The sequence below is a fragment of the Zeugodacus cucurbitae genome, chromosome 4 (genome assembly GCF_028554725.1).
Source record: "Zeugodacus cucurbitae isolate PBARC_wt_2022May chromosome 4, idZeuCucr1.2, whole genome shotgun sequence".
In the NCBI taxonomy this organism is placed as follows: domain Eukaryota; kingdom Metazoa; phylum Arthropoda; class Insecta; order Diptera; family Tephritidae; genus Zeugodacus; species Zeugodacus cucurbitae.
In genome coordinates, this window is record NC_071669.1 from 40,631,119 (window position 1) to 40,646,935 (window position 15,817).

At 36.6% G+C, this 15,817-nt stretch overlaps 1 protein-coding gene across 5 annotated transcripts in view; it reads left to right on the plus strand.

Annotated features, from left to right (window-relative positions):
• Positions 1 to 12,974, plus strand: part of LOC105214865 (rho guanine nucleotide exchange factor 15) — a 70,216-nt gene extending 57,242 nt beyond the window's left edge. For 3 of the 5 annotated variants that reach the window (XM_011188535.3, XM_011188536.3, XM_029042086.2), the window contains exons 4-9: positions 9,179 to 9,432; positions 9,600 to 10,649; positions 10,709 to 10,910; positions 10,975 to 11,966; positions 12,026 to 12,230; positions 12,295 to 12,974. In XM_011188535.3, coding sequence (XP_011186837.1) covers positions 9,179 to 9,432; positions 9,600 to 10,649; positions 10,709 to 10,910; positions 10,975 to 11,966; positions 12,026 to 12,230; positions 12,295 to 12,458 — 2,867 coding nt within the window. In that variant the 3' untranslated portion in view covers positions 12,459 to 12,974. Of the gene's footprint in view, positions 1 to 8,628; positions 9,057 to 9,178; positions 9,433 to 9,599; positions 10,650 to 10,708; positions 10,911 to 10,974; positions 11,967 to 12,025; positions 12,231 to 12,294 lie in introns of all 5 variants that reach the window. The other 2 variants (XM_029042088.2, XM_054230352.1) reach the window with 1 other exon arrangement.
• The last annotated feature ends 2,843 nt before the right edge of the window (positions 12,975 to 15,817 follow it).

Genomic DNA, 15,817 nt, shown 5'->3' on the forward strand with positions numbered 1-15,817 from the left:
TTATTTGCAAATAACAAAGCCGATAGTGACATTAACGAATACTATAGGCAATGTTTTTATCTTATCCAACTTAGAATCGCTAATGTTTCTTGGTTAAGCAGGGGAGTATAGGAAGCGATTTCACGAAATAATATCATACATTTTTAGATAAGCGCGCTTACATTTATCATTAATATTGCGCCCATCTACAAATAAAATGTTATGAAAGTAAAGATTACAATCAAAAATAAAGTTATCTGTTAATCTTACTACAATTTTGTGTAGGAATACTTGCTTTCGATTTCGATTGCACATCATAAAAATTGAAAGTTCGTCTAAAATGGAGTTCGAAGTGACCAAGAAAACTTAAAATGCTAATGAGCTTGATTCTATGCAGACAATTAAGAATGGCATGAAAGAGCACTTACGAAGAAGCAAAAAGAGGAAATACAATTAATGGTCCGAAAAATATACACAAATTCAACTAATTCTGCATAGACTGAAAAGTGAAAATACTTGAAGGCGAACAAGTTCATTCATTCATTCAAACTTCACAAATACATTCTTGTTAATTAATCAACGGAATTTATTATTTAACGATGATGAAATAGGAAACGTCATAATGAATGATCAGAGGCATCGCATCGCGCTGCTCTACAAAGCCAATTCCATATCCACACACACACACATAGTGCCATGTATAGTACATCGGATGTGCATCAATTGAGCAAGCACCGTTAATTGCTAGGTGCGAATTGTTGGCGCGAAAATGTACATTTCCACAGCAAAATGACAAAAATAGCTTGAGCTAGTGGACCGAGTTGAGCAGCTGCGCATAGGTCTGAATATATTTTAAATTTCAGCCATAATGAAGTGGATATGCTTCATGAAAGTGAAGCATTTGAAAGTGGACATGTAATGGTATAAGTGTTTCCTAAAATTAAACAAAAAAGCCTAATAAGAAAAATTTGTTCAAAATATGTTTAGGTCTATCTCAAAGAACTTTCATCATAATATTTCGCATAAAATTATTTAATTGTTTTTGCTAACACTTTCCGTAAATTCGCACGAATTTGGAAGTTTTGAAATAAAGGTTTTGAAGTTAAGGATCGAGTTGGTTCGATGAAAAAAACTTCAGTATGCACTCTCCACCATGCAACCTGTCAACTTTAGGTGCGTCTAAGCTCTTAAATGAAAATAACTGGATGATAGTGAAATGAAACAATTGCCAGAACTGAAGTAAATAAATAAACTTTGTGACGGTCACATTTAGTTTTTAGTGTATGTTAGTGTATTAGAAGCCGTTTTCCTATGAGCCACTTTTTAAAGGTTCCCTCAATTTATTGGTCGTATCACAAGCTGAATGAACCAAGGCTTGACTTGGTATACCGGCGCATATTTGCCATAACATTTATCAAGGCTTTGTTTTGCATCAATGGTCAGGAAATAATGATTTTTCAAAACAGGAAATTCACTCTTTACCATCATAAACCAAAAGATATATATATAAACATAGGGAACATCGTTTTGAGACCAATAACATGAGAAAAATATTATGACGAAATATTATGAAACTTTGACAGAACTCTAATCAAGATTAATAATACAAGACAAGGATGGAGATTTTGTTTTTGTGGTGCTATCTCGTGGTCAGGCCAAAGGCTTTTAACTCTCACTTTTTAGAATATAAAGTAGAATATAAAAGTTTTTAATAACCGTTCGGTAGATGTTTAAACAAAATATACTTCATTGCAAGATTATAAGAACTATGCAAATTTAAACTTATTAGCTCGTTCTTACGCTTTCTTAAGAAATGTACGAGTGTGGTAAAAATGCACCTGTGGCAAAATGCTAAAGTAGCGTGAGTCAACTTAGACTAATGACACTAAAATAAGGTATTCTGACCAGCTTAGTTTAGAAACGACTGTTTATTTTATCTTAAGGAATATCTTATAAACAGAACCTTTTAATTACGGTAAATATGTAATATATGCAAATATATCAAGTTTTTTACCAAACATCGATATACCAATCTTTGTTTAAGTTTCTTCTGTCTACTTCAACATACTGACACTGATATATAGTTTATATAGGGAAATGTAAAACAACTACATTTAAGTAGTTCAGGTTTTTAACTGCAATTAACTCACTCCACGATTTTCATTAACTTGCTTAATAACACTGCCACGTAAAAATATTGGAATGCAGCTTCGTACCTGGAAACTAAATGTCTGTTTCGTGATCAAATTCACATTAACAGGAAATGGAACTTACTATCTTCGCAGTATGATATCGTAAATTCATATCGGTACTTATGTGCGCATACGATTTCATGAGAACTGTTCGATAGCAAATAAATATTTACCTTTAGGAAAGTAAATTATTTTCATTTGAGCTGCAAATAATATCAGTATCTCTACATGTGTATTACATGTGTATGCATCAAGCTGTAAAAGGGAAAGTCTTGTTTAAAAAGAAGCCACTTTTTATGTCCGTACATTTGAGTGCAACACAAATATTGGCAATAATTGATGCCACCACGTATGAGCAACAAATGTAAACATGCAACGGCGCTGCAAAATGCATTCGAAATTAATTGCAACAATTGACAGCTTGGCGAGTGCAAACAAAGGCGAAACACTGTAAAAAATAAAATATAAAAAAAAAAGCAAATTAAAATGGAAATGGAAATGAAAATGCCTTGACTGCCAAGCCAATGGATTCACCAGCAATCGACGAATGCATTTCACGGTTCGTAAAAAAAAATGAAAAAATATTAGTAAATGTAGACACGTATATACATATGTATATATATTGTGCTTACATATGTACCTGCTCTTATGCGCAGCTAAATTATTGGCAGATAATCTATGCAGAATGCGTAACAGAAAACAGTATTTACACTTAGTGATTGTCGTGTTGCTCGCCAAGGAAATGTCAGAAACGGTCGGTTCATGATCTCGTTTAACCTTGTAAGTAGATGTGGCGATGTGAAGAAGCGGCATAACCGTGAAAAGACCAGAAACAATAAACAATAAAATGACGTTACTAGGTTGATATATCAGCTCAGTGCCAACAATACTCAGCCGAGCACGCACTTTCGGAGCTTGGTTGTTGGTCACACTAAGCAGATTAAGATGTTTATTGCATTGTGTAGTATATACCATAGTTCAAGAGGTTATTCCGTATTATTATTTCATTCGCTCTACATATTATAATATACTAAAATATTGTATGGTACATATGTATATATGAGTTGAAAACTCTATTGTCTAGTTTAAATGCACTTATTTAAATAAGTATGAGAATATTTCAGCACATTATTCGTGGTTGCTTGAGGTAGATCTTATTTTAACTAACTGACTGATTTAGTCGAAACACGCAGTGCATAAAATGAAGCGAAATATGTTGAAATGGATTATGACAAGATTTTCCACTTGAGAACAACGCGCACTTTATTAGTATCCTCAGAGTCTCTGACGGTGGTGGTTTTTCAATAACTTTACGCATATAATGGCACGAACTTCGAAGTTATATTACACCCAGATCCATAACTTACGACGTCGTTTTAAAGTAAAACTGGGTTTTCAATACAGTTGCCATTGATACCATATTCCCATCCAATTTGTCTTTTGCTTGAAAATATGTTTCAGCCTCGGCGATTGCATCTTCTTTAGTTCTTCATAAATTTCCGATAATACGGAAATGCCACTAACACCCCAACCGAAGAAGCCCAATTCAATAATTTGTCCGTCGTTTTCAATGTTTTGCGTTTTGGTGAAATGTCTTTCTTCTCTTTCAAGTTAAATCATCGTAAGTCTTCTAATAATAGTGTTTCCTTTTCAAGGTAGTCCATGAAAATAGTGAGTCTTTCTTCAATAGGTTCATGGCATTAGTACACTCGGATGAATGTCGATTAAAATCCTGAGCGAAATGTTGGAGCTATGTATCGACGAAAACTTCGAGTATATCATGATGAAAGAACACCGAATACTGCAAGAGCATGGTACTTTCAACCTTTTTCATTGATGTCTTTAGATTGACGACTCCCATTCAAAAAAAAAATTGAATTCATTTGGGCTCTTTATTCGCACCAACCTCTTTTGGACATCCACAGGGTTCATCGGTTTCGTTGCTTATGTGTGAAAAAAAAAAAGCTTTGACTATTTCAATATCTTAAAAATGCATTATTCGATGGTTTCTCAGCTAGCAAAAATATCATAAACATTTATAAACATTTAGTCATGTTTGTATTTGTATATATAATTGAATTTTGTAAGTTTTTATAAATTTAGTCAGCAGCAAAGTTGCTTGCAAATCCGGTTTGTACACATCTTACCATTTAGAGTAAGCTCTTATTTGCGTCCAGCTTTTGGAAATACCAAGCAGATAATAATCCCACTCAAGAAGCCAGCCATTTGTAGAAAAGACACACAAACGAGAAATACGCATTTAAAACGCACGCACATATGGGTGCTTTAATTCATAAATGGCGTAAGTCAACTTTGTAATATTACATTCACTCGATAAAACGGAATAATTGTAATTTATATTGCCCTCTGCGGAAGATCTCTTGGTCATTTTGGAATGTAAAATTTTATAAAAGAAGAAAGCTTCATTGAATTCTCAGAAATCAAATTTCAGGTAAAATCATTTGAAAGAAACTCCACTCACTCTCAGAATAAATCCGCATTTATTTGGAAATGCTTAAATGTTCAATTTGTATACATGAATCAGAATTTTCGCAAAGCAATTTTTAAAAATATACATACATATATAATATTAACATACTTTTTTCACTCATAAACCACTGTTCATGGTAGAGTTTCGTGGTTGCACACACATACATAAGCGCTTATAATAATTCATTTTACGCTGGTATTGAAATTTAAGAAAACAAAAACCAAACGTCAGCTCAACTTGGTGCCAGTATTATAGACCGGTTCATTGCTCACCTGTATGCCTGTGACCATATGCTGCCCTCCCTCTTCTCGCTTGGACGTTGAAGCTGCGCGCCATTTCGAGTTTTGACGCAACAACATAAGTATTTTTGTGGAAATTTGTTTGTTGTTTTACTACTTTGCTGTAGTTGTTGTTTTTTTTCAGTTTTCCGCGTTTTTTTTTTTTTTTTTTTTTTTTTGCAAAGGTGTTGGTACTATGCTCATACTCGTCTGTATGTGCAAAGTTCTAACTTTGAAAACGAGGTTTGTGTGTACTGTTCTATGCCAATTTGTACTATGTGTGTAAATATGTACGTACGTGCATACATATGAATTAACATTTTAAATGTTTGATTTTTGCACCCAATTACACTCATGAAGTGGACCATAAACACCGACAAACTTGGCATTAGTTTTAATTAAGTCACTGTACAGCAACAACTACCACAAACAAGTATATATATATATATTTGGCGTAGGAACCGCTTTAAGCGATTATAGCCGAATCCACCAGAGCGCGCCACTCATTCCTCCTTTTTGCTTTTTGGCGCCAACTGGAAACACCAAGTGAAGCCAGGTCACTTTGCACTTGGTCTTTCCACCGGAGTGGAGGTCGTCCTCTTCCGCGGCTTCCTCCAGCGGGTACTGCATCGAATACTTTCAGAGCTGGAGTGTTTTCTTCCATCCGTACAACATGACCTAGCCAGCGTAGCCGCTGTCTTTTTATTCGCTGAACTATGTCAATGTCGTCGTATAAATCGTACAGCTCATCGTTCCATCGTCTGCGGTATTCGCCGTTGCCAATGTTTAGAGGACCATAAATCTTGCGCAAAACCTTTCTCTCGAAAACCCCAAGAGTCGTCTCATCGGATGTTGTCATCGTCCACGCTTCAGCGCCATACATCAGGACGGGAATAATGAGCGACTTATAGAGTTTGATTTTGGTTCGTCGAGAGAGGACTTTACTTTTCAATTGCCTACTCAGTCCAAAGTAGCACCTGTTGGCAAGAGTGATTCTGCGTTGGATTTCAAGGCTGACATTGTTGGTGTTGTTAATGCTGGTTCCCAGATAAACGAAATTATCTACAACTTCAAAGTTATGACTGTCAACAGTGACGTGGGAGCCAAGACGCGAGTGCGCTGACTGTTTGTTTGATGACAGGAGATATTTCGTCTTGTCCTCATTCACCACCAGACCCATACGCTTCGCTTCTTTATCTAGTCTGGAAAACGCAGAACAAACGGCGCGGTTGTTGCTTCCGATGATATCAATATCATCGGCATACGCCAGGAGCTGTACACTCTTGTAGAAGATTGTACCCTCTCTATTTAGTTCTGCAGCTCGTATTATTTTTTCCAGCAATAGATATTTTTTCTTGGCAATAATAGATAAAGGAAAACTTGTATCTGGAAATTAGTGAAACAATTCAGTTGTTACACGAAGATATGGTATGGATTTACTGTCAATATTTTTCTCATGAAATACGCCATATTTTATACAAAGTTGAAGAAATCCTAAATAAAAATTTCAGGTTGAGATTGTTCTCTGCTAGTTTAGTTTTTATACAACGTACCTTAAGGGTGATCCTACTTAAAAACAAAACAGAAAATTTAAATTTAATATCGTTCGAAAGAACATACTTTTCATTTAGTTTTTAAATATTATCCGTTGAGTCCAATTTTCGATGACTCATTCGAGTATTTCGACTGGTAACTGGCGAATGACACGCGGTGTTTTGCTACAAGGCCCGAATCGAAGTGGGATTGCCCGCATACACTTTAGACTTCCCCATATCCCCACAGGAAAAAGTCTAACAAGTCGACCGGCGCAAAATTAATTTATCTGCTCACCGAAGTGTTCTCTCAATAAAGCTATTGATTGATTGATGCGATGTGTGGGAAGTGGCGCCGCCTTGTTGAAAACAAATCACGAGCTTCAATTTCAGTCATCAAATAGTCTGTCATCATGGCGCGATAATAGTCGACATTGACGGTTACGAATTCACCGGCATAATTTTTGATGAAATATGGACCGATAATTCCACCGACCCACAAACCACACCAAACCGTTGTTTTTCATGAATTTCTTCAGATTGCTCTTCGTCCCAAAAGAGGCAATTTTGCTTGTTTACATACCCATTGATTCAGAAATGGGCCTCATCGCTGAATAAAATTTGACTCGAGAGTATTAAAATACCTCTACTTGGATCACCCGATATAAACTCAAAGTATACATATGTATATGAATTAGGGCTTTCTTTAACTCATACCTTGTGCACATACTGTTATTGTCGAAGAGATCACATGTATAAATGAAGATGAAAAAAATCGTAATAATTAAGGGTCGCCTTAAAGTGTACATATGATCATAATAAATATTTCAGTAAGCACACATCTTCATAATGTCAATATGTATATACGTATACATACATATATGTACATAAACACATATACTATGAGTTCGCTCTTTTACCAACGACCGATCATTCAATGAAAATATCAAAAGCGCTTAACTATAACCAATTAATTTGAACCAACCGAACGGCAAACTATTTTGACCTACAGCTAACCAAATAACGCTTTTATACACTAAATGATTTAAGGTGAAGTGAGTAGGCAACATTTAGTAGCATTTATAAATTTGGAAATTTGTCGAAAATTTTGCTCGTTTTATGGGTTTTGTTGAAATATTGTGCAAACTAAATTATTGCTAAAAATAAAAATCATTAAACATTTGATACACATACTTTTTTGAGCGCTTCTATTAATGCAGGACCTGTAGAGATTTTTTGTTTAAATATTCACACACTTTTTCATACTATCTGCCATAACTGCAGTAGTCGACTAGGCAGAAGCTTTTTCGGTTATAATTACAAATAATTCAAAATGTTGTAGAAGACGTATAATATATTTCTTGAGAATCACTCTTATAGTCAGAAAAAACAGCTACAATATGTGCTTGAGCTCTTGACGATAATACAACTATAGTTAGTAGGCTTGAGTTCTTGAAACAGTGCAGTATCAGAAGTATTGTCATTGAGATAAACACACACCATATGGATAAATATGTCTTTGTAGTCCTCTCACTGAAATCACGTTATAAGCAAGCCAAATCTTACAGAATACCCTCTAATTGGTTATCGATGAGTACTTGCTTTGAGTGGACAATCTTCAGTAGAATTTTAAATAGCCTTATGATATAAATTAATACTTTTGCAAGCCCAATTACGGAAATCATAAAAAGCGAAGATAAAATCTGTATTATTTGTTATATTTAACATAAAAAATTGCTATATATATTTACTCGGAAATATGTACATATGTATATAACTAAAAGTGTTACACAGCCGGTTGACAATTGATTTTAATTGAGAAATATTGCAAGCTTAACCAATTGAACTCTTCGCGTCAGACTCGGCTTTGGAGGGGTAACTACTTTTTTCGAAACCCACATGTACTAAATATATATGAAATAATAAAATGTGCGAACACATGTTTGTTTGAGAGAATTGCTCCAGTCGTAATACGAATTAGCGTTATATGTACATATGTATGAATGTGAGCCCTCAAGTACGTCTGCCCGAATAAGGTTTGATTACAATCGCGAAGAGAATGTCACAAAGCAACGCGCAATTGACCTGCATTAACCCACATATTTACTTATGCGCTATTTTTGTTGTACACTGATTCGAATATCATATATCCTTAGAAGAGAATACTACAAAAAAAAAATAAACAATTGGACGACATAAAATAGAAAGAAACGAAAATTTAGAATAAAAAGTGTGCATGGAAATGAACTCGGCTATAAAATGAGTGCACCAGTGCCACCGAATGTCAGCGTGCAAGGCGAAAGCAATAGCGGCACATTGCGCACGCTGCCGCGTAAGCGTCGACCACGTGCGGTCGGTGAGGTCTACATCACCTGTCCGGCCAGTCAGGTGTATCTGAATAGTGCCGTCAACGAGCACAATGCTATCAGCGAACCCGTATATCAGAATACTACAACTCAACCTGAGCAGGAAGCGAGACAACGAATTAATCGTTGTAGTCGGCTATCGTTTGTACGCGCCACCGTCACTGAGGGTGACAATGCCACTGTCGCACGCCAATCGATGACTGTGAGCACCTTTATAGGTTTGTTCCACAGGTTCATAGAACCTGAACAGTATTTTGAAAGTATTTATACTGTATTCATTACTTATTAAACATTGGTTTTGCTCTTTGCTGATCTTTCTGTTTATGTCTTCTTGTTTCAGATGACTCCGATCATTACTATGAAACCTTGTCGCCTTTGGGAAATAAGCGCCACTCCACGTTACCTGACCAGCGTGCAAACAGCCATAATAAATACAGTCAAGACGTGCCACATTTCACGAAGAATGGCTCACAGCGCAGTAAACAGTACTCGGCCTCGATGCATGGGCTCGGCACGTTGGCGGCGTCGGATGATTATGACTCTTTCGACACAGACACTGACGAAATCTATGAAACTGAGGAGAATATAAAAAATGTAAGTATACGACATGATATTCGTTTCAAGATTGTCAAGAACAAAAACACAAGCAATTTTCCTAAAGGGAGACTTCATAAGCTGGTTCTGATCCCAGAATATTTATATTTGCTTGGACACAGAGTAATGCGCTTCGCCATTAATCCCTCCATAATTTTTCTTTTTAGCACAACGACAGCGGTGTTGACATACGTAATGTAAAGCTTCCAGATCCACCTCCTGCCACTAATCAAGTGTACGCCATTGTGCGGAAACTTAAAAATTTCATCTCAAATAAGAAATCTCCGGTTTCACAATCCAAGTACGGTGACAGTCAACAAAAACTCTATGAGAACTCTACGCAGTTCTATGTGAGTGGCAATATATATGAGAATACACCAAAGACTAAATCCAAGGCACAGAAAAATGTGAAAAAGACACCAACAGCGTCACATGAACAAGACATTTATGAGAATACTGAGTTCCACAGTCCACCAGCCATTGTGGTAGATGATAAAGCAGTTAATCCAGCAGACAAGACTCCAACTAATCAAACAGATTTGAAAACCGATGCAACTAATGCCACATTACGTTCCAAATCAAAGTCGGGCAAAAGCTTCAAATCACGTTTACGTAAAAGTCTAGTTGGTTCTACATTTGATATGAAGCAATTGTCATCGTTGTCGCCTACACGAAGCACGTTTTACGTAGAAGATCCGACATACGGTGGGTCAGGCGAATTGGATTCGGGCTTCTCAGAGAAAGCCTCATCTGGTGACCTACCTACAGCGCCTACAATACCCACAGCCGAGTCGCAGAAATTTTCAACTGTAGCGCGGAAGGCGAAAAAAGAAGCTAAAGCATTGAACTCGCAACGGCGGCGTACAACTATTGGCATACGCCCACAAGATCCACCACCACCGCCACCCGTGGCTTCATCTACAACCTCTTGGTACGCTGAATGTGGTGTCTTTAAGAATGCTACGGGCGATGTGCTACCAGAATCAGAGATTTCACTTAACGATAGTAAAGCGAGTCAGAGTGGATCTTCGGTTTTCAATGGCAATTCGTGGTATACTGAGGCTGGTCTGTATCAAACCAGCGGCATTTCTGTAGCAAGTTCAAGTGGTAGTTCCGGTGTGTCGACTGGCAATGAAGGCGCGCTTGGTGATGATCTCCCACACAGTATGTTCCAAAATGAACCACTGTATCAGATCTACAACGCTGCAAAGATAGAGGTAATTGTCTTTAATTACCTATATTACGAGGTGTATTAAATTATTAATATGAATTACAGTCGATCACACGTGATATGGAGGGTCATGACAGCTCAACAGATGGTTATGAGGAAATTGCACAGAATGGTACGAACGGTGCGTCGCGTGTAAGTAGTCTGAAAAATCAGCGTCCAAGCGCTTTCCAATTAATTGAACCAAAGAACGGGCCAGCACGTACCCTGTGGAGTGAAATACCAGAAGTCATCAATTCATGTATCCTATGTGAGTTGGAACCTGATCCCTAGTAATTTTTAAACCATATAATAAATATCTTATTATCCCACAGCCACCCTACTGCCACGTGAACGCAGTTTACAGGAGGCAAAATTCGAAATCATCACCTCCGAGGCTAGCTATTTGAAATCGCTCAATTTGTTGCGTAGTCATTTCATGAATCATCCAATATTTCGGGACACGAATGTAGTGAGCGCACGCGATCGAAAAGCTTTGTTCGCCTACATTGTACCGGTGCATGAATGCTCTGAAAGATTACTCACTGAAATGGAGTCATGTTGGCAAGATAACATAATGCTAATCGGTTTGAGTAAACGTGTCTACACCATGGCCGAGAAATATTTCCATGTCTACATCTCATTCTGTGAACATCAAGGGCGCATGGACCGAACATTGCGTCGTTTGAAGGAGACACGCGGTGTTTTCGCGCAAAACCTGCAACTACTCGAAACGAGTCCAATCTGTTGCGGCTTAAATCTACACTCTTTTCTCATGTTACCCATGCAACGCATAACACGTCTGCCATTGTTGATCGATGCCGTTTTTAGTAAAGTCAGTCCCAACGATGACGAATACGAGAACTGGAAAATGACGTTGGCCATCATGAATAAGATAGTGACGCAATGCAATGATGCAGCGAATAGATGTGAACAAGCTTACGAAATTGAACGTATTGCGAGCCAGCTGGAATTCCCTTCGACAATGCGTGCCTTAGCCATAGCGCCTGTGGGTGTACCTGTAACTGGTTCAAAGCCTCGTTTCCTGGTGAAGCGCGGCCAGTTGACGCATTTCGTTATGCGCGGCGACGACGTAAAACTTACATTCGGCAAGAAAATCTCCAAGGTAGCGATCTACGCGTTCCTCTTCTCCGACTTGCTCGTACTAACGAAGCGTAAGGGTGAGGAGCAATTTATAGTCTTCGATTACTGCCCGCGTAGCATGCTAACAATAACATCGGGCGACCTCAGAGACATTAGTCAGACGCACAAAAATCTAATACTAATGACGTTGTTAGAGAATCATGAACGAAAGACTGTGGAACTAGTAAGTCACAGCGCTCCTTGATATATATAAATCGGTTGCTAATTTGTTATATCTTTTAGCTACTTTCTTGCCCATCAGTTTCCGAACAGGAACGTTGGTTGCAGGCAGTTCGACCGCCCGAGCCGGAGACGCCTGGAGAAAAGCTTTACGAATCCTGGGACTGTCCGCAAGTGATAACGAAGCACGCATACGAGCCCAAAGAACCGGATGCACTGAGTCTGGAGGTTGGCGACGTCGTAAACGTAACGCGAAAATTGCCAGACGGTAGATAGTCAAGGCAAGGGATCAAAAGAAAATAAATAAGTAAAGTTGTCTACATTTCTTACAGGTTGGTATCTGGGCGAGCGGATACGGGATGGCGTTGTAGGATGGTTCCCAGGCAGTTATACGGAGGAGGTGAATTCAGCGCATGTGCGCGCTCGCAATCTGAAACAGCGTCAACGGTTGTTGACCTTTACCGCCACATATCTCGAGTCGCAAAAGCGCAAGTAGACGGAGTGTATGATCGCATAACGGTGTGTCTCAAGGTGGTAACCGCTGTATAAAAGAAGTAGTCTGTAAATGTGGGTATGTTTGTACATGCGTTTGTGCCTTTTATATGATAAAACTAGTTAATAAATAATTGTTAATGTTATAAATAAAATTACTTATATATCCATACACATATGACTGCAACCAATGCTTATATATATAAATATCGTTAAAATCGTTAAAATGTATCGTATATAATTTATTATTTATTAAAATTGTGATAAAAATGATAAATGTGTATGTAAAACTCTGTTTAATTTTTTGTTTGATATTTAATCAATATTTTGTCTGTATTTTGAACTCCTAAAAGTAAAAGTAGGTTAAAACGAAAATTTGTTTACAAATCAAAATAATATTATATATTGGAAATGCGACAAAAATGAATACTTCTAGTTAAACGATTAAACATTAAAATTGTATGTATAGGCGTAATATTTAGGAACTACGATTAATATAAAGTATACTATATAATGTCATAAAATAAAATAAATACTGATATATACAAATATGAGATTGCATTTTTTTCTAAAAAGGTCAGTAAGAACTCCTACAACTCAAGGCTCGTATCGCCGCTCTACTATGAGAGTGGATTCTCACCTCCCTAAAGGTTGATGGGCTTCGAAACAACATATTCGCCGCTACCTTAATAGCAGCCAGTTTCGCTTGAAAAACGCTACAATAGTCGGGAAGCATGAAACTTAAGTTGATGCGGAGTTCCCGACAGTAAACTCCACTACCAACCTTTCCCGCCAGCTTTGACCCATCCGTGAATAAGCTCACCGCGCCCTTCCTGCTACATCAAAGTGTAGAAATAGCATAACTTTGAAGCAAATAATTTGAAATGCTTTGAACGAAATGCCATAAAATACTCCATGCTCTAAGAGAGGAACAAATATTTATACAGCATTCTTCTTTATTTTAAGTCTTAGTTTTCAAAATCTGTAGTTTATTAAGGATGATTTTTTTGAACTTTTTTTTTTTTATTATTATTAACCCAAACGATTACCCTCCTCCTGCCCAACCGATGCGTGGGGCGCAGTCCGCATACGAGCGGAATTTGCCGAGTCTAGAAAGGCAAGAGATTTTTAAGCGTCCGGTTCTCAAACTGCTCAGCTACAGAAACAAACATTTCAACAGCTGAGAATTAAAAATTTATAAAAACAAAAAGTTAAAAATTGCTGAATATTACTTATTAAGAGAAGACAAAATAGTTTTTTTGATGCTAAATATTGAGTCAGATGGATCAAATGTGCTGGAATGCGAATTAAAATCATGACATATTCGGCAGAATGGTTCATTTAACTCAAAATTTGTTCTAGAAAATTTTAGAAATAATGGTCTACACTGCCTGGATGAACGCAATGGGACATTAAACTTAATATCAGACAAAAGGAATGAACTACAAACTAAACCATTCAAAAGTTTTACTAGGAAAATTATACCTAGCATTTCTCTGCGACTAGTGAGTGTGGGAAGATTCAATCTTGAATCCCAACGTAAGTGGCCTAAAGCAAAAAGTAAAAATTCTTTTTGAACGGACTCAAGCTTATCAGAATGGGATTGATAGCTAGGATTCCATACCACAGAACCATACTCCAATATAGGCCTTACCAATGTTGTAAAAAGAATTTTAGTAATATACGGATCACTAAATTCTTTAGACCAACGTTTAACAAAGCTAAGAGCACCTTTAGCTTTTAAGACAATTGAATTTACATGAGAATTAAAATTTAGTTTAGGGTCCATATTAACTCCTAAATCAACAAAGCTAAAAACTTGCTTTAAACTGAAGTTATTTATTACATAGGGGGAAAGATCAACAGTTCTACGGGAAAAGCACATCGTTTTACATTTTTTAAGATTCAGTGGCATATCATTTTTGTGACACCAAGTAACTAAATTATTTAAATGCGATTGCAACTCAGTCCTTTCGTTATGAGAAGTATATGATTTAAAAAATTTTACATCATCCGCATATAATAAAATTTCTGAAAACTTAATTACTGAAGGTATATCATTGATGAACAACAAGAACAGAATCGGGCCGAGATGACTACCCTGTGGAACCCCTGAAGTGACACTAATTGAATCGGATAATGTATTATTAAATAAAACTTGTTGTTTTCTGTTAGTAAGATATGAGGATACCCATTCAAGAAGTCTTGGTTGAAAACCAAGAAGATTCAGTTTTTGCAAAAGAATTGAGTGGTTTACTCTATCGAATGCTTTACTAAAGTCTGTATATATAACATCAGTATTCTTGTTATCCCTAAAAACCATTGACACATGGTTTACAAATTCAAGCAAGTTTGTTACTGTAGATTTCCCTTTACAAAATCCATGCTGAGAGAATGAAATTAAAGGAGAGATTAAGAAAGTTATTTGGTCAGTGACAATAGCTTCAAAAAGTTTGGGTATAGCTGACATTTTAGCTATCCCCCTATAGTTCTCAACAGATGATCTAACTCCACTATTATGCAAAGGTAATATAAAAGAGTTTTTCCACATTGACGGAAAAATACCTTGTTTAAGAGATAGGTTAAAAAGCTTAGTTAAGGGCAGATAGATATGTTTTGCGCAATTTTTAAGAAAGCTTGAGGGAATCATATCAGGGCCATATTTAAACGAATTTTTTAACTTAACTAAATAATTTAAGACATCTGTTTCAGAAATAATTGGTGTATTAATTACAGTACTCGGACATAACACTTGATGATATGGCACATTCATAGGGTAGTTTGAACAATAATTGGATTTGAAGAATTCTGCAAACATATTAGAAATAATATAATTGTCACATGACATTGTTGATTTATATTTCATCGCGGACGGAAAATTTGAAATCCTGCGTTTGGAGTTAATGAAACCATAAAACAATTTCGGATTACGAATAATATTATTTTTTACTTTGATTATGTAGTTTTTATAACATTTTTTGTTAAGTTCCTCAAACTGACGACGCAATTTAGAATATTTAAAAAATATTTATTTGAAATTATTTACAAGCAGATATTTATTTTTCAGCTCGTTTGAACTTTTTTAAGCCGTGTTCACACAATTACCTGAAACCGTTGCCTACAAGAAATCGTTAATCTCTTTCATAGTATACTACTTTTTGCAAATTACTTATGTATACATTGATCTCGCTCAGTTTGAGTAGTACTCACTGCGAAATTCCCGAATAAATACCTAGTGTGGCTATCTAAACATCTTTTGAAACTACCGTATGACTCTGGTAGTCCCAAAGAAGATAAGTTCTGTGGAGAATAATTGGATCAATCGCAATGAATTCATATGCGACGCTGGTTGTTTCTTTCCCA